This window comes from Vidua macroura, chromosome 5, assembly GCF_024509145.1.
Source record: "Vidua macroura isolate BioBank_ID:100142 chromosome 5, ASM2450914v1, whole genome shotgun sequence".
Classification (NCBI taxonomy): domain Eukaryota; kingdom Metazoa; phylum Chordata; class Aves; order Passeriformes; family Viduidae; genus Vidua; species Vidua macroura.
Genome location: NC_071575.1, coordinates 24,726,202 through 24,745,553, shown reverse-complemented (window position 1 = coordinate 24,745,553; position 19,352 = coordinate 24,726,202). Strand labels below are relative to the sequence as shown.

The following is a 19,352-nucleotide window of genomic DNA, read 5'->3' as shown; positions in this document are numbered from 1 at the left end:
ATGCTGAACACGGCATGATTTTGAATTAAACTATGGTTTCCCTCTAAGCATGTGGAAAAGTGAATCTCAGGGAAAATTTGTAAATCAAGGCTACATTATTTGTTTGAAACAAAAGTCCAAGGCGGATGAGGTGTCTTCAGGACTCCGGAATGGGACCTGCACAGTTTCTGACCCGGTTTCTGTGACCCCACGGCCTCTCCCCGGCCGGCGAGCTGCAAAGAGCCCCTGCACGCTCACACTGGATCCATTTTTAGCCCTTTCAAAGACAACTGTGAAGGCACAAGCCGCCGGCACGACCCGCAGACCCCGGCGAGCAGTCCCCGGCAGCATCTCACCGCCCGCCTCCCTGCCCCGACGGGGCGTGTGCGGCCCGGAGAGCCAGCAGCGACAAGGACACGGGCTGTGGCGAGACTTTCTGCGGTCAGAAACTCCCCGAAGCGCTTCAGGTACCGCCAGCGGTGAAAGGTGAAGGGGCCCACGGCTGTCCTGGCTCCCCGCCGCCGTCAGGGGCGCGGAGCGCAGCGGAGAACCGAAAGTGAAGGGAAGCCAGCGCCGGCGGGGCATCCCCGGTGCTGCGGACGGCGCAGCGCCGCTGCCGGCGGGGCAGGCACGCGTGGGTGAGCGCGGATGCGCCCCGCCAGTCCCCGCTCCCGGGCCGTCACTCCAGGGCGCTGCCGCCCAGCTGCCGATGCCCCGGGCGGCGATGCTGTGTTGCATGCCCGGCGTGGCTTTCGTGCCCGCTTTGCTCGTTAGCTGGTCCTCGGCCGCCTTCATCATCTCCTATGTGATCGCCGTGCTGGCGGGGCACGTCGAGCCCCTCGTCCCCTACATCAGGTGAGGCGGGGGCGCGGGGGAGCGGCCGAGGTGAGCGGCCGAGGTGAGAGGCCGCTTGTGTGCGTGTGACCATGGGTGGTGTCTTGAGGGGCTTCCCGGAGGGACTGTAGGGTCCCCAGGGGAGGAGAGGCAGTGGCGGTGGGGCCTCCCGGTGACAGGGCGACACACTGGGCACTCCCGGCACCCATCACACCTCTAGCACCTCTGAGAGCCACAGGACACAGACGCTGGAGACACGATGGAAAGGACATGAAAGTTTTCTGCTGCAGCCAACGCAAGCCTGATCCTAGAAAAGCTTTACGATTACGTGGTGGAAGCGTAATTTTGTATAACTCCAGAACTGGGCCAAAGTGCACCAGACGATGACTGGACTTGAAGCCCTGTGATGGCTTTTGCAGTACACACATTCCCACAAACATGCATTTTTAATATTTCATGATAGGACCAATGGGTTTTAAAGACTTCCCAAGAGATGCCTGGCATCTCTTTTCTATAACCTTTATCATTTAAGTGTGATTCTGTGTAAATCATTCTTTATGAATGGTTTATGTTAATATTTAAATCTAAACTATGAAAATGTTAGTATTTATCTCTCAATAGATTGAAGGTTAGCCAGAAATCCAAGAGTATCTCTGATATACAGAAAATCTAAACAAGGTTTTAAAATATATCTTTCAAGATGCATCTAGACCTAATTCTTTGAAGGACTTTTTGGACATGCACAGTTTCAGAATACTGCTAACCTGATTGGCACATACAAGAAAATTTGATTGAAAATTAGGGTTTGTCATCATAGGCAAGAGCAAATGACACCACAACCCACATGAAAGCTGAGCTTCATTCAAACTGAGCCAGAGAAAGTTGGGCTTCATGTTTATATTAGCAAAACTTTTTAAGACTCTCTGCACAAATCTGGAAAGCTCTTGGAAAGCCTTGTTCTTGTACTTGAACAAATACCCTACTGCTCATCCTTGATTACACACAAAGCTTTACTTACACAAAAGTGCTTGTGATCAGTGCAATTTATCCAGTATTAACTAACAAAAATAATTAATTTGATATAACTTTACATGGTTTGTGTTCAGAAATATTTTGAGATCCTGTAGTAAGAAATTTGGCAAATTATATTTCTTATGTTGAAACCATGTCATAGAATAAAATATATGAGAGAATGGGATTTTTATGTATAGTTTTATTTGCAGTTAAATTTTTGACAGCTCAAGTATCTCGATTGTGTCATTCCTTCTAAAAGGGATGGACCAAACATTTAAGTCACAACTGTACAACTCTAGTGAATGTATCACAGCTACCACAGTTACATCAACTTAATGGAATAGCTCCCAGCAGACATTGTTCTTATCCTTTAGCTATGGAATCATCATAAAAGTCCACATGCCCTAAAAAACCTAAACAAAACAAAGACATAAGAGGTTGCACCAGTGATTCCCACTCACAATTCAGTCCCTCTGCATTTACTAGTAAAGCTTTTTAAAAGTCTTGTTTATGTTGCACCACATTTGGACTAAGGATATACATTGACTATTGGTGAAGCTTCTGCAACAATTCTAAAGGCACATGCTTTAAGCATGAGCACTTCATAGAAGATGCACTTGGGATTTATACAAGGTTTTCTTCTAAGTACTCAGGACAATAGTCATACCATATTCATATTCTTAATTCGCAGGTCATTGCTTTAGCCTAAGAATATGAATCATGTGATTGAGAATGTGATTTAGTAAAACTAAGAGTGTTAAAAAAGAGGAAGAATGTTGCAACATTTCAGTTGTGCAATGTCTTAAAATGAAGTATAAAAATTAAATAGAGGTCATATGGGGAAATTCCAGTTACACAAAGGACAAGAATACTGATAAACTTTAGTTCAACGTTTCTGTAATTCCTATATGCATTCCTCAAGTACTCTGTGTGTGCCTTGAACTAACATTAATTTTATTTGCTTACAATGTAGCAGCTGTCACAGTGAGAAAACACACCTAAATTTGTCATTGAGGCTGTGCTAATGTCCCATCAAATAAACCATATAAATACAATTCTTGGTAGATAAAATGAATATGATTTTGTGTTTTCTAGCAGCTGAGTCCCAAAAGATGACAAGGTTGTGCCAAAATTAGTCCTGTTACTCACACTGCTCAAAATCCAAACCAATTTGGATGTGCTGGGATGGCTGTTTGCTTGTTTGAATTCTCAGTGAAAGAGTAAAGGAAATTTTCCTGAAAGCATTTGCTACCAGTTGGTACTTCTGGAGAAATCAGAATCCCTGTAGGTGGAATAAAATCTTCCTATTTTAAAAATTTGGGACTTCAGTTTGAAGAGAAATAGTTCATGATGGCTCTGAAGAAAATTCAATGATGATGAGTCTTTTGGCCCTCAAATATTTATTCCTTGTCTCCTTCACCTTCTTGTCTTTCCACTCTTCAGAAGACTGTTTTTAAAATTCTTCTGCATGAGATGGTGACACAAATGCTGTCATTTTCATGTGGGGTTCCTCATATTTTCCATGGTGGTAGAACTCACCTATGCAACAACTCAAATAAGTGAGCACATTTTTGTTTCAAATATGCCATTTCCTTTTTTATTTTTTATAAAAAGGAGGGGACTGTCACCAATACTTTTTTTGCTAATCTTTTTTTTCAAAGCAGCAGACTTAAAAAAAAAAATCAATATGAATCCAAGTATTCATTTAGCTTTTTTTAATGCAAAATATAGCATTAAGAAGATTGTGTCTTTAAAAGTCCAGTGCAATACTTTGTAAATAGATTGTGATCTAATAGTCCTGGTATGAATTTTCTTTACAACATAATCTAAGATTGTTGAGTTTAAAAATCGACAACAGCAGAAATCACCTGTAAACCTTTAGCTTGAGAAAATACTCTGATAAAAAATGGAGTTCAGTGCAATTTCAGGCTATTTGCTTTGCTCCTACAATGTGTTCCAAGAACTTCAAATGTCTTTCTATGTGTGTGCCAATTCCATTCTCTTCTCACCTAAAGCCCTTCAAAAGCTTTGAAGTGATTACAGTCCTGTACTTACCACAGAGTGGTTTCTGATTTGAAAAAGTCCTTGAAGATTGTCACAAGTGGCCCATATTTTAAATGGACTCCTTTGTCGTGTTAATGAAAACACTCCAGAAACAAAAGGAAAAGATGAAGTCCAAGGTTTAAAAATGGGCTAAATGAAACATGAATTAAGATGATTTTCAGGTGTGTCAAACAAACAAACAAAAACACTTAGTTTGCTGTTTTCATCAATTTCACTGTCTAAGAGAAGCAAGATTAATACAGACTACAAGCTGGAACAAGTCTTCAGAAAGCATTACAACAAGAAAATTCAGGTGAATAGGGATTCCCAATGCCTAACAAGTTGTAGAAACTTGTCTAAAAGCTTGGTCCTAACTTTTGTCTGAGAATTTGGCGCCAATCTAGTAAAAAGAAAAATATTAATTTTCTCTATTTTTTTCCATCAGCTTTTCGTAGAAAAAGATCTTACCTTTATCCTAAGCTTCCTCCTAATGCTGACAAATCATCTTAGCAACTTTTGTTAAACAAATCCTTCTATGACATAGAAGGGGTTGGAGAGCAAACACGAATTTCTAAAATAATCAAGTCATTTGAGATGGTCACACTCTTCTGTCCTGAACTTAACAAAATTTTCAAAATCCTTGAGAGTGATTGCTAAAGTAGAGAGTGCTTTCTTTTTTTGTGTGTGGAGAGCATTCATGCTGAGGTCATTTTGGCTGTACTCAGTGGTAGCTTCAGAATTGTAGCACTGAAAACTAATCCAGCCTCAGAGTCGGAATGAAGAGTATTCATCTTCTCGAATGACATAAAAAATATCCCTAGCTAGTACCTACATGTCCCATTATACGCAGCATCAACATATGGTGGAAAAGACCTCTGAGCTTACTGAGTCCAACCTATGACTGAACTCCACCATGTCAACCAGACCATGGCACTAAATCCAGGCTTTCCTTTAGCATTTCCAGGGATGGTGACTCCACGACCTCTCTGGGCAGTCCATTCCAATGTCTAAACACCCTTTCTTTGGGGAATTTTTTTCCTAACATCCAATTTAAATCTCCCCTGGCACAACTTGAGGCCATTTCCTCTTGTCCTATTGCTTGTTACCTAAGAGGCCAACCCTCACGTGGCTACAGCCTCCTTTCAAGTGGTTGTAGAGAGTGATAAGGTCACCCCTGACCCTCCTCCAGGCTAAACACGTCCAGCTCCCTCAGCTGCTCCTCATTGGACTTGTGCTCCAGACCCTTCCCCAGCTCTGCTGCTCTTCTCTGGACATGCTCCAGCCCCTCAATATCTTCCTTGCAGTGAGGGGCCCAAACTCACAACAGCAACTGAGGTGTGGCCTCACGAGAGCCAAGAACAGGGGAACAGTCACTTCCCTGGTCCTGCTGGCCACACTGTTGCTGATACAGGCCAGGATGCCACTGGCCTTCTTGGCCACCTGGGCATACACTGGCTCAATTTCAGCTGCTACCAACCAGCACCCCCAGGTTCTTTTCTACTGGACATCTCTCCAGCCACTGCTCCCTGGCCTGCAGTGCTGCCTGGGGTTGTTGTGGCCAAAGTGTAGGACCCAGGCCCTGGTCTTGCTGAACCTCCTGCCACTCGTCTTGGCTCATCAATCCAGCCTGTCCAGATCCCTCTGCAGAGCCTTCCTACTCTCCAGCAGATTGTCACTCTCACTCTAGGAGAAAGGTTTGTTCTTAGAATCCTTTCTCAGTGTCCACTAAATTTTAGCATTAGCTAAAACCTTTATGTGTTCACATATCTGATAGTAGAGTTTTTGGGTGCCTCTGTTCAAACACACTATCCAGCCTCTTAGTCCTGCCCAGTAACTGAAAACTTAACTTACACTCAAATTATGTAAAGATTGAAGAACTAGATGTTTTTTATTGGCTTGACCAAGAGAACCTGATCAAGTAGATATCAACTGGTTGCATGTTAAACAAGAAAAAAATAGACATCAGAGAAGAAAAAATAGCAAAAAGAGGTGGCCAAGATCATAGTACTGCTCTTTCAACAGAGCACTCACCTTCCATAGAAGAGTTCTGCTTGAGGGGGCTTGAACCCACATGCTTCCAGGAGTATGTTCATTCTGTGAGGAAAGGACATTCTCTGGGGTGGATGTTTGCACTCTGGGGTGGATGTAGGGAAAAGAGGAAAAAGGACTCTGTGGTTAAGGTGTTCCATTTTCTACAAAACAAATGTTTTGTGTACTTTATGTCTTTCATATATATAGACATGCATGTAGATATGTATATAAATTCTATAGATATTCTCACACTTATGATCACTCTCTCTGTTCCAGTGAACTTCTAATTATTCCCTGTAAGAGTGAAGTGTTTCATCAGAAGAGACTTACAACACCTTGGAGATAGAGCACTCTTAGGCTGTATCTACATTAGTAAATTAAACAGTCGCTAAGAACATTCCTGGGCATGGAACACAATTTCTCTCATAGGGTTAAGCCCTTTTAAGGAAATTAAACCAAATTCTCTCACATCTTAAGATAGTGACTGCCAGTTGATATATTTTACTCTATCACAGTGTTAATTCAGCAGATAAAAGAAACATTAATTCTAAAATGTCATTTATATAATCATGTCATTCATGAGGAAAGTACAGGTCTGTCACATCTTTGCATGTTGCATACAGAAAAAGAAGAAATGAAGTTCAAAGAGTATGCTCTCAAAATATGCTTTCCTTTTGAAAAGAAGGATTCTCTACTACAAATGGTGCAGCAGAAGATGAATTGCCTTATACACACAGCAGCAGTTCACGCAAGTTATATTTCTCTTGGGATTTCAATTGTCTCATTTATGTTTCACAGGTCTCAATTAACTTTTAATTTGTCTCTCTTCCTGCTTTAGCGACACTGGAACTAAACCTCCGGAGAGCGGTGTCTTTGGCTTTATGATTAATATTTCAGCACTTCTAGGTATGTAAAAGTATTTGGGTTGACCAGAATGAAGAAATGAGAATTAATGAAAAATGCCTGCTTTAATTACAGAAATGTATTCAGTATTCTGCAGAAAAACTTCTCCACAGTCAAATGGCAGTATCAGGTAGATGTAAGTAATATCTGGAGAGCTGGGTCCTCAGGAGCAGTTAGTGCAGGCTTAGAGGCACTTGAGTCTCTTCAGAGCACCTCATCAGTGCAAAATAGTCAGTACACTGGTAATAAAAGTAGAACATAGATGACATGACTACTCTGCAAAAACTCTGATGTAGGGAAACTTTAGGTTCTAAGGTGCTGCAGTAAAGGGAAGAACAGTGTTGAAGCAACACCTGGCTTTCTCCACAATGTGCCTACTTCTCTAGAAAAAAACTGATGTGAATCAGGAAGTTTGGCATTTTCTATTATCTTTTAGAGGATGGAGGATCAAGAGCTGTGAATCTCTGTATGATGGCCTTAAGGCAAAGTCAACATATTTTACCTTGTAAAAGAGCCTTGTTCAGTCACAATTTTGGAGTGTTTCATGTAACCTCATTGTGCCTGGGCAAAGTTACCTGATTTCTTTTTCCAACTGTAGATAGGCTGAAACTGTGTTCTGCATTTTGGAACTGTGGAATTCAGACTACAGCTTATTATATCCTGAAGAGCCATGATTTCCTAATTCAGTACAGGTGTATGCCAGGAGTGAACTGCATATTAGGGCCAGGCATGCAGTGACTCTACAAAATTCTTCAGACCATCATAAGGAGATGTAGTTCTGGCACAAGATTGCATCTCAGAGCAGAATTAGGCCTCCTAATTCCAGCTTATGGTTCTTATCTCCCTGTAACATTTGTTCCTAATGTGGAATGACAATGCCTCTGTGCCCAAAACACCCAGGAGAATGGGATTTAAATTAGTGCTTTTCTTGAACTGATGTGCACTTAGTTCTAGACAGCAATAATATGCAATTTTAAGACAAAGATAATGTTGAAGTTCTATCTGAAAGTTCATCTGAATTAACTTCTTCATTCCAGCAGAGTTATGGTAGTGTTATTTATTGTATTATGATTATAATTTTATTCTGCATGTCATGTGTTACAGGAAAAAGTGTTAAAATGTAATCAATATGTGATCATTGAACAAACCATTTTTTTGGGTTTTTTTTTTTTTCAGCTTCAATTACAATGTACATCAGATATTTATTAATAGAGAAGCAAAATGAATCATCACATTTTGTTAGGTCTTCATGCAATATGCTTACATTATGTGTGGGCTTGATGGGCTGCACTGGAATGGGAATTGTTGCAACTTTTCAGGTATGACCATAAATTTCATAACAAAAATGAAAATAAAATAAGATTGTTTTACCATTAAAAAATTCAATTAGATAACAGTGATTAACATTATCCCCATATGGACCCTTGGAAAATGGAGTAAGAATGCCTTTCTTGCTCTTGCCTTTTTTCAGTAGCTTTTCAGCAACAGACTTGTTTCCTCACTATACAAGAGAATTTTTGCTCCTGCAGTTATGCCATTAAGGAGTTTTCTGTGTGCTTGTCTTATAACAGGTCTGTACTGTATGGATTTTTTTGCTGTAATTTTTTTTCTGTGAAAACTTGAATGTAAAAAACTTTGCTATTCCAAGTTTAGTTTGCTTATAATCAGGTAGGGCAGAATAAGTCAGACTAAAAAAAAAAGCATCTGCATTTTTGGCTGAATGATGGCACACTCACTAGCAGAAAGCTTCATCCTAAAATCAAGTTAAACTTAATTGGCAGGTGGCTTGAGGTATTGCCTTAAAATCTGTGGAAATAGCTGTATTATTTCTTTTAAAGGATGGTCTACCTTGGAACATTTCATTAAATACTATTGTGCTCATAAAATGACATGATGACATACACAGAAATTGAAAAATAAAGATTTTTGGGCCTTCAACAGCCAGTACAGTTTTACATGTAATGGAAATGGTATATTCAGACAAAAAACCCCTCTGCCTTAGGATGATAACTTGCTCTTTTTAGCTTTGCATCCAGGCAGTGTGTGTGGATTGCAAACATCACAGGTACTGTAGTCTATTCTAATCATATTTTACCTTAAAATATCCCTGCTCTTATTGACAAGATTTATATGTGGCACAAAAAAATGTTGGATGATTCCTGACTGAAATAGAAAACAAAATCTGCTTCAATAGGGAAAAGACAAATCAGGAATGCAAAATAATTTGTGAGTCAGGGATGCAGAAACTTTGATCCTAAGGTTTCCAAGGGATTCCTTGACAGTTGTAACACTAGTTCTTATCTAATCTCTGTTGTGTCTCATTCTCAGTTCATAAACTCCTTCCTCACTTAATTTCTATTTCCTCTACTTTGACCCTGCTTTCCATGTTAAGTGCAGTTTGTAGAAAGGGTTCTGAGCATAAGAATCTAATCTAGCTAAGCATCTGATCTAGCAGATTTTCAAGCATCCTTAATTGCCCAAGAAGCTGGAAATGGTGGTTTGCAAGCCTTCAATCTTTCCACAGTATATGTACAACTAGTGAACAGTACATTCTGATCCCTATTTGCCAATAGAATAGCTGAGACATGCGGAAGATGTAAGATTTGCTCAAGGTCAGGTGATGTTTCAAGTCAAGAGATCAAAGCAAAGCTGGAATTAGAAATTATTCCCTTAGCATTCAGTCTAGTTCATCTAATCAGTATGTCATGCAGAAAATTTATATTCATGTGCACTACCTGCTAGTTTCTTCCGGTAATAGCAGCTAACCATTGTGCTGATCCCCTTTCCAGGAGCTGGCTGTTCCCAGTGTCCATGATATAGGAGCTTTGGTGGCCTTTGGCTCAGGTGTTTTATACATCACACTTCAGTCTATAATCTCCTACAAGTCCTGCCCACGATGGAACACTTACTTTGTGTGTCACATAAGGATGGCCATATCTGTCATATCATGCATTGCTTTCATTACCAGTATCCTTTACAATGTATCCCATGGTTTTCCCTTTATATGCTCATGGTTTTCCTTTTAAGTTAAATCATTGCTGATAAAAAATAAAAATGAGGTCACACTCTTTACTTAGGGCTCTCTAATGTGCGTAATACAGCATGCTGAGAGACCATTAATAGCGTAAAGATGAGTTGTGGGAGCTTCTAAAAATCTTTATCTCTTATTTCAGTGGTATATTTAAAAACAATGTCCAGTATTCTTCACAGAATCGTACAGTAGTGAAGCTAGAGCAACTTTCCAACCTCCTTCACTTGAAGGAAAGTAGGGAGGAAAGTCTGAAAAAGGGAGCCACTGCTTCTGCAATGAACCAAACACACGGAAGTTAAAAACACGGGTGGCATACAAGCCTAAGCTGATGATTTTGATCATGCTGTTTGGTTCTTCTCCTCAACAGTCGCCTCTCTTAAAGTCACACTGCACAACTTCCTGGCTTTTCCCTTGGCATGCTATAATTAGAGTAATTTCACTTATTTTATTGGCCTTGGGTGATCTGCCAGTGCTGAAAACTGATTGCAGCAGCTCATCACATGAGTCAGCCAGATACAGCCTGCTTTTAGTTCGAGTAGCTGTGAAAGGGCTTTGGAAGAGGGCCTCAGTCCCAAGGGGAAGTTGTACAAACAGATCAAGGCACTAATTGTGTATCACTGGAAACCAACATTGTTCCACTTCCAGCAGTGCAGGACTGTGCTTCCATAGTTCTTGATCACAAATGTCATCTAAGTTTTGGAGTGTCTGCCTAACTGTCTATACTCTGAAAGAACCTACAGAAACCTTCATTTTGTGCAGAAATGTGTTTTGATTGCTGTTACCACTTGCCTTGTAATAAGGTGTTTCATTTACTTGTATTCTTAATACCTTGATTTGATATTCTGGTTGTTCAGGGTCTCCTGTGCTACAGAAGGGGAAGATGATCTGGGTGGTTTTTGGGGTTTTTTTTGTGGTTTTGTTTGGTTTTTTTTAATTTGTTTTGTTTGTTTGTTTGCTTGTTTTTTTGGGTTTTTTGTAAACAGACATTTTCACATTTACTCACTGATACTGTATAGTTTCCTTTACACTGTTTTTCTCAGTGATTGTGTTTGCTTCAAAAATTTCCATGACAAAAATTGATTGGACTCCAGGTGAAAAGGTAAAATCTTATTAGGTAGCCAACTTACCTTGTGTGATATTATTTGGGAAATGCTATTATATTTATGTTAAAGCACTACAAACATGTCAGAGACTTCAAATAGCACATTATCATGAACAGATTTGTGCAATGCTGGCTTCCAGTCACTTCTTCATTAGAAAGATGTCTGTGGTGTGAGTAAGAAAATTTGTCATGGGTGATAAATCTTGAAAGAGTTAGACTTTCATTTTGACCAAGAATTTGCAAGGTTCCCATAGAAAAAGACTGTAAAAAATCTGGAAATTAGTTGTTCTGCTTCCTTTTATAGTCAATTTTCTTGAAAATGAACTTTTCATATGAAACAAAAAGTGGGCCAATTTAATTCTGTAGTTTTTGAGGTTTTTTACAACATTGGTTTTCTCACCTTTTTTATCATTCTTTATTAAACAGATACTGTCATAAATATTTGGAGTCTGACCTAAAACATACAAAAGCTAATTTTAGGTATTTGAATTGATTTCAGAGTTTTCAGAATGACAACTATGAAAACTAATTTTTCTTTTTGGGCAAATTTTGCTAAAAGGAGGTATTAAAAAGAAAGGTTAAATAATGCAGAGAGTATATCCTCCTTGAAGAGCTTAATAAGAGCACACTTAGCAAATGTACCTCAACCAAACAGTGGCAAGGCAGCTGTGAGATAAACCTTTGCAAATTAGACAGTCTTAGTAATATCTTCAGGGGGGTTGTGGGTTTTTATATGGTGCAGAGATGAAAAAATGGTTTTACTGAAACAGATGGCATATTTGGTGACGGCATGTTAAGAAACACTTTGCATTCTGTTTGTGTCATGTGACATAGGTTTTCTATGACAGTTTTAAAAACAGAAGTCTTGTCAGGAACTGTCATTAAGGGTAGCCCTCCATTGCAAAACATGGTAAGGATTTGCTCAGAATTACTGAGCTCAGTGGGTCTGAGTGAAAGCTTGGAGGATGGGCACATCAGTAATCCTAACGTAACAACTGAATGTTTTCAGGCTTATATTCAACCTTTGTTTTGATACTGTGCTAATTGTAGTTTTCTTCTACTGCCTTTGATGGTACTGCGCACGACTTAATGTAACACGTGCAACCTCAATAAATTTACTTACCGTTCTGTAAAAACAAAATGTGAATTGACTTTTATACAACAGGGATAAATCATAAATCTTACTTGTTGAATTTTCAGAAGGAAATGTCTATATCATTCCACCCATATTTTGTTTAGCTGTTTAATCTGAAAATTTGTTTTATGTCTCATTCCATCAGGATTATACTTACCATTTTATGAGTGCAATCTGTGAATGGACAGTGGCCTTTGGTTTCATCTTCTTCTTTTTAACATTCATTAGAGATTTTCAGGTTGGTATCTACATATTTTAGCAGTGACAAAGTGCTATGACTTATATAACAATACAATAGAAAATTATCATTCTTTACCTGGATAGATGCATCAAAGCTATACAGAAACAAATTTACCAATCACAGAACTGTTTTCTGTCTATATAATGAATATTCTCCCCCTTGATTATAAATCATAAAATTCAGTTTAATAGTTCAATGTGTCTGTTCTTGAAAATTAGTAACAGTCAATTATTTATCAATCTGTTTGTAGAAAGAGGCCCTCTAAAGGTGACATAATAACAAAAAAAATGATGCAACTAAAACTTCATTTCTTTCTGCCTGAGGGATTTTAAATAATAGTCCAAAGCATTTCAATCATTGATGTTTTACATATTTTGCTATATGTTTCCTCACAGTGCAAAGAATATGAAATACTTTTTGGAAAAGTATTGACACAAAAGCCTTCTGGTTTGGGTAGCTGGATTCAGAATTAGCATATATTTTGCTAACCAATAACAAACATTTCCATGTCTGTTTAGTTTTGACTTAGTACTGAATAGACCATTGCTGTAGGGCTTGTCCTTAATTAAAAAAATTAAATTAAAAAATAACAACATAAAAAAGCTAGGTTCAGCAGAAAAAAACCCACTTCTTTTGAAAAAAAAAATAGTTGTTCAAAATTACACAACATATGATATTAAAGGTATATAATTACCTTCTAAAACTGACAGCATTATTGAAGCACCTTTCCAAAATGTATGCATCATTTAATGCATTGTTTTTGGGGGGAGGTATTTATTGCCAGTCCATCACCCTCTGATGTCTGTGTATATGATGGCATCTCTTTTATCAAAGGTCAGACTCTTCCCTTGGAGATAGAGATTTGCAGGACAATGCAGTAATTCTTAGAATATTTATCAACAGTCCTTAGTTGATAATCCTGCTTCAGACACATAAAAACTTTTACTAAATATAAATATTATGAAAATAAGAGAAAGTGATATAATTGTTCACATGGAATTGTGCACATTTTAAATTACGGGCTACAATATAGCATGAATCCAATGTTAGTGTTTGAAAATGACAGACAGATTTTTTAGAATTTTGTCATAACCAGTGCTTAGAGAAAACCAAACTATTAATTCAGAAAAAAGGTCCTGCCACACTCAAAGAAAAATAAGATCATTTTTCTAATTTTCCCACAGAATTTTTTCTAATTTTCCTGCAGTATTTATTTCACTTTAACACTTTTTTCTTTTGTTTTGTTTCATCTCCTTGTACTTTATATTGCAGAACTGTAAAATTAAATTATCTTAAGCTGATCTTGCTTTATTTTTCTTTTAGAGACTTTCTTTAAGGATATCAACAGAAATACATGAAGAATCCTGATAGTAAAAGATCAATATTTTATATCTATGAATATTCTAGGTTTCTTTTTACTTATAGAAAAAGTGGCAGATGCACAAGGATTGATAAGGTTGTATTAAGAACCCATGCCATTAACTCCACACCAGCAACCACTAAAAGATTTTAAAAACTCGTAGCAAGGTTCCTCCTGCCTTTTTGCAATATTTTGTAATTTTTACATAGTTTGGTATATTAAAAATACTGTAATAAAAACAATATCTAGAAGCACTAGGAAATCACTCAAGGACTTGATCTCCTCAGCTCTTCCATTTTGGACATATCTGTACTTTTTAATTTGCTGTAGTGTGATTGGTAGCATTAGTTTTAAACTTGAGAAAGTTCATTTTGCAAAGAGGGAAGTGTAAAGGCAATGGAAATCACTAGGACTTAATTGCCACTCTTAAGTTGCAAGGGCTGGAGAAGATGGTGAGAGCAAGAGTGGGCATCTTTGTTTGAAGAAATTTAAAGTTAGTAAATGGCAACACTATGCTACATATTTCTGATACTGGGCACTGTAATGCAAATGCAAATCCTAAGAGAAATTTAAACTATATTGGTTGAAAAATGTTTTCTAATCATCACTGCAGTACATGTTATAAAACCCCTTTTTCCTTTTTATGCACTGGTGGCCACAGGAAACAAAAGATGGAAGTGGGAATAGAAAGTAAATTTACATTTAAGCATGATGTAATAAAGATAAATCTTATTGCAATTTCGTTAATATAAAGCAGAATTTTCCAGCCTGTGTTTTAATCTACAATGGAGTGAAGAAGGTCTCAAAAAAAGAGAAAGAATGGAAAATAAAAAGAGGCAGTAGTTTTCAGGTACTTAGAAATAAATGTATGAGTATTATATACATAAAACTGAATTAAAAAACAAATCTGGAGAGCATCTGTAATGAAGATATTTGCTGCTATAGAGTTACTTCTGTAATGAAAGACTTGGAAAGGAACTAATTGAGAAGTCAGCTGTTACAAGTATCTGCAGGCCAAAGGTTTCTCATGGACTGATTCACCACCTCCATTCAGTGCATTAACCACTTGGTTGTGAATTACATTCTCTGAAAATTACATTTTCCACACTCCATCACAGTTTATGTAGTAATATTGATGATTTTCAGTTGCTAATATCCACTAACTAATGTGTGTTTCAAGAGTGATGTTTTTAGTCATCTGTTGACATTTCTTTTAATGTGTATTTTAAACTGAATTAAATTCAGCTGTTTCACAACTTAAAGAGTTGACGTTTTATTTATAAGTTCTTCCAGATAAAAACAGTAAAAGTGTTTGTTCTTTACTGGAAGATTTGCTTTCCATAGTATTCAGGTTATCTTGCAGAGGTTTATAGCTTCAACCAAGTTAAAAATCAAATATAGTACTGACTAAAGGAAGGACCTTGTGTCTTGCTGATTGGGTATCCTGCAAGGGACACATATTCCTTCACGTGAAGATGATATAGGAAATGTGTATCAACCACAAAAAGTGACATCATGTTATTTTCAAGGCTCTGTTAAGAAAAGACCATATTTCCTAGTGCATTGTGTATTAATTCTTTTATTGCTTTTTATTCTTAACCTTCATAAAGTAAAGTATAAGAAGCAAGAAGTTTTTATTTCAAATGATAGCCAAGCTTTACAGTGTAAACAGTATCCTAAAAGGAAGAACAAAATTTCAGAAAAAGTGGCTGAATCAAGATCACCTTAGTCCCCAAAGTCAAGAGGAAAATTCAAGTACTGAATTAAATCCTTCCCATTTTCCTGAGCCTTATATTGGTACATTTTTATATGAGTTACATTCATGACCAAAAGAATGCACCAATCGTGCACCTTTTATTAAATCTGTTAGGCCTAAGAGCTCAACTTGCATTGACATGCAGATAGAGGCAATGGATTATTATTTTTTTTATTTGTGCAGTGAACAACTATTGAAAACACTTTTATTATTCTCTGGCTCCAATCAGATTTTCAGTCAACAGCTTAACTATTTTTTTCAGCTGAAATGAGAGTTGACAAATTGCAAGAAATTGTCAAAATAATATTCTAGCAAGGTATAATTTAGCTGTGGCTGACTCTTGTTAAATACTGCACTTTAATTTTTACAGGCATGTGATCTCTAGAGGTTAGCACAGATAATGTCACAGCACATTTCTGTTGCTTTGCTACAGGTCCTTTTTTCTATATTTTCATATTTCTTAGCAACAAGAAATAGCTTTTTTTTGTTGTTGTTGGAAGCTATGCTAGAAATATTTTCATTATCTACTCTGCATGATGTTCTCTATTTGTCAGTCCATCAGGAGTGATTGAGAAATTCCTTTTGCATAAACTCCAGTAAATCACATGATACTTGCTGTTATTTTTAATGGTAATGCTAAATCATTCTACTGATTCCAAAAGTGCAAAAGCTGACTTTTCTAGATTGTGCAGCTTGACCTGCAGATGAAATACCACTGTTGTGGTCTCTGTCACAGTTCCAGATCATGTAAGGATGAAACTCTATCAACTAAAAATACCTAAAACCCACTTTGTCTTAGGACACTGTTACTTGCTCTGCTTTGCCTTCTAATGTGCACTAAGCCAGTGATGACCTTATCATTGGCTTTTCTCATGAGGCAAACTAAACTTTAATTTCTGGTCTGCTCAGTTTGCATACTGCCTTACCTGTGACAGCAACATATGTTTGACAGTAGTACAATAATCTTGACGGCAAGGCATTTATTTCTTGCTCTTAATACTGGTAGCAAAACTTCCAAGCAGACTAGAGGGATTATGGCAACACATCAGTGAATTTTGGACATTCCAGCATGAAGTTTGTAAAGAGGTTCAAGAGTTTGGTATTTTAAACTCCTCTGTAAAAACAGTCTTAGTCTCAATATTGACCACATTTTCACAAGCCTTCAGGCTTTAGAGCATCTGTTTGAAGACTGCAGAGGGTGTTGGGTGGGTTCCCAGTGGTTTACAATGTCCACTGGAAACATTGTCTCTGGAAGAGGCTTGGAAGAGCTGTTCTCCTCCAAGAAACAGTGAAAGGCAGCATGGTGCATCTGTTTTAAGAAGGGTTAATGTTTGTTTCCTTGGAAGATGGGTTAATGTCCATTTATTTGGGAGAAATGCGGGCAAGTAGCAATAGGCTTTAATCTATAAATTCTCTGTAGCTTTGACTAAAAACTGGTAAAGCTGGGTCTGTCTTTCACTGCATTTGTGTGTGTGCCAGTGCCATGGTCACAAGTGCAGACACAAGCAGTACTGGCATGATGAAGCCTGGCAGTGGTCAGAGTCCTGCATCTTGCTCCAATACACAGAAATAAAAATACATGCTATATTTTATAAACAACCACAGTGATTTGATGAGCTTTGGCTATATTTTGGATTGGTAATATAATTCAGAAAGAGTGTTTCTCCCATCCTAAGGAGAAAATAGGCAAGTCCTACATGTGGTATCTGTATTTTTCCCCGTACACAATAGATGGCACTAACAGCCCACATGATTTGGGTTTATTTCCCACGTTCAGGCAAGCAAGTACAGTAGTTTTGTAGGTAGCTTTAGCTGATTTTAATAGTCGTCTAGAGGCCCAGTTAAATGAGTTTTGTATTGTGCCTTTGTGGAAAACAAGTCAGATCTAAGTTTCTTTGTCATCCCTTCCTGCCTTCATCTAAGTAAATATGTTTTGCTACTGCCGTGTGTAGTCTCATAGCAACTTCAATTTTGAATTAATTTGTCTAAGTCAAAGGAGCCACTTGCTGCAGTTACCACTGGCACATGCTGACATCCAGCTCTCATTACTATGCCACTTCTCTTGGGAAGCTTTCCCTGCCCTATCACAAAGAAGGTACATTTCACTCAGTTGCTTCAGTAGAATCCTGTCAGTTTGCAGTGGGGATTTAGAAGACAATATAGACCTTGTTTTCATGAGACAACAATATAGAAAGAACAAGATTTTAATATTTCAAAATTGCAGCCCGTCTGCACCCAGAAAAAGTGACATGCCTGGTTGTAAAAAAAAAATCAAAGGTAGCTGCTGTAGCTATTTAAAAATGCACTTTGTATGTAAAATGTCTTTTTTCCACTTATTTCCTTGCCTAACAAAACAGTTAGCATTGTCTTCTGTGAAGTGTAGCAATAATGTAGGCTTTCAAACATTATCTTACCTGGAATGATACAAGTTAACATTCACAGTCTTAAATAAATTATCATGAGCAGCATGGATGATTCTCTAGAAACTCCCACCAAATGTTGTATGGATTTTTAAAAACTAAATATATAAAGCACTCTGACAAAGTAGGAGTGATTAATTATTGATAGACATCTTTAACACAGTAGAACTTTCTTACTCCACGATCACTCTCCCAACACACACTCATAAAACTCATTATAGGTACATTTCAAAGACGGTTTCTCTGATGAACACCTAGACTTTCATCATGAGACCTGAAGGAACATTCTCTGTAGCTCTGCTTTTATTAGAGATATTGGCAGCTGATGGATCTCCATGCAAAGAGGTGTCTTTCCTTCCTCTCACACTGCATCAGGTGGCTGAAACATATTAGATGGTTCGCAGGGAGGTTTTTCTTCTGGTTTGAATTATTCAAGAGGATTTTTTGATAATAAAATAATTTTGGGGAGTTTTTTCCTTTAAAAAATTATAAATAGAATGTGTGCTTATTTGAAATTTCAGTGGGATTACATGTAAAATCTTGTCTATTACTTAGAAAGGATTTCAACATAGGTTTTGCTCTTCAGGCAAAAATGTAACGTTCAGAAATTCCACCAGACGAAATATCCCTCTTTTCTTAAAGAGATCTATTTAGCCTTTGAGGATACAAATTCAATAGGAGATAAGAACCTTCACTTGAAGGAAAATTGATCTTCTTGACTTTAATCAACTAAAATCAAATTACAAGGCTTCTACTGACTTTAAATATTAGTATTTCTTCCTCTGCTGAGCAAGTGCATATGTTGTTCACAGAGCCTGGGGATATTTCCTGAATAGATCCTAGTGTCAGCAGAATAATCTCAGGGATGAATTTGGAAAATAAGTTATCTCCCTGTAAGCAGTTTGAAGGAGACATCAAGCTCTAAGACTCTGCTTGTTCTCCCTCTGCTCCTTAAACCCAGATTGTTTTCTTACTGAAGAAACACGAATTGAGAGTGCAAAGTGAAGTATTTAGACCTGAGTTCTCAGAACCAATATCACAAGTACAATAGGATATAGTTCTGCTTAAGCCTCTAATGACATTTAATTTGAAATTCACTGCAACTGTGTGAAGATGGCACTGTGACAAGATCTGAGACATCCCCAAGTAGTTGTAACAGTCTTAGAAGCAACTGAGGAAGCAGAATCCAAGCTTCAGCAAGCATTTGTTTTCTCAGGATTGTGGAAGCTTTCCATTGGCTTGGCTTCCTCTGGGTTTTGGGGGCACGGAGATGGCGCCATTTCTTATTTCTCCCTTTGTCCTCTGTCCTTCTGTGTTACCTAATACTCAATTCACACAAATTTTGTTGGCAAACAGCTCTCCCAGTATGTTAGTATTAGGATGTGGTTTCTGTGATTCTGTTCCAGAAATCATCTTTCTTCATGACAGTCAACAAATTAGCCTTACTTTCCTCCATTTTGTGGTCTCAGTCTGATGTCTGGGGAATTTGAACGTATGCAGGTA

At 37.9% G+C, this 19,352-nt stretch overlaps 1 protein-coding gene across 1 annotated transcript; it reads left to right on the top strand.

The window, feature by feature from the left end:
* Positions 1-667: 667 nt before the first annotated feature.
* On the top strand, positions 668-14,882 carry DRAM1 (DNA damage regulated autophagy modulator 1). Its single transcript, XM_053977816.1, has 7 exons — positions 668-834; positions 6,740-6,807; positions 7,981-8,123; positions 9,594-9,771; positions 10,876-10,934; positions 12,218-12,310; positions 13,637-14,882. Exons 1-7 carry the CDS (start codon positions 689-691, stop codon positions 13,679-13,681), a joined length of 732 nt encoding a protein of 243 aa, XP_053833791.1. The 5' UTR covers positions 668-688; the 3' UTR covers positions 13,682-14,882.
* Positions 14,883-19,352: the final 4,470 nt, after the last annotated feature.

Coding starts and splice junctions, on each gene's coding strand:
- DRAM1 (XM_053977816.1), top strand. CDS start 689: ATGCCCCGGGCGGCGATGCTGTGTTGCATGCCCGGCGTGGCTTTCGTG. Junction 835..6,739: donor CCCCTCGTCCCCTACATCAG/GTGAGGCGGGGG, acceptor TTCCTGCTTTAG/CGACACTGGAACTAAACCTC. Junction 6,808..7,980: donor TAATATTTCAGCACTTCTAG/GTATGTAAAAGT, acceptor TTTTTTTTTCAG/CTTCAATTACAATGTACATC.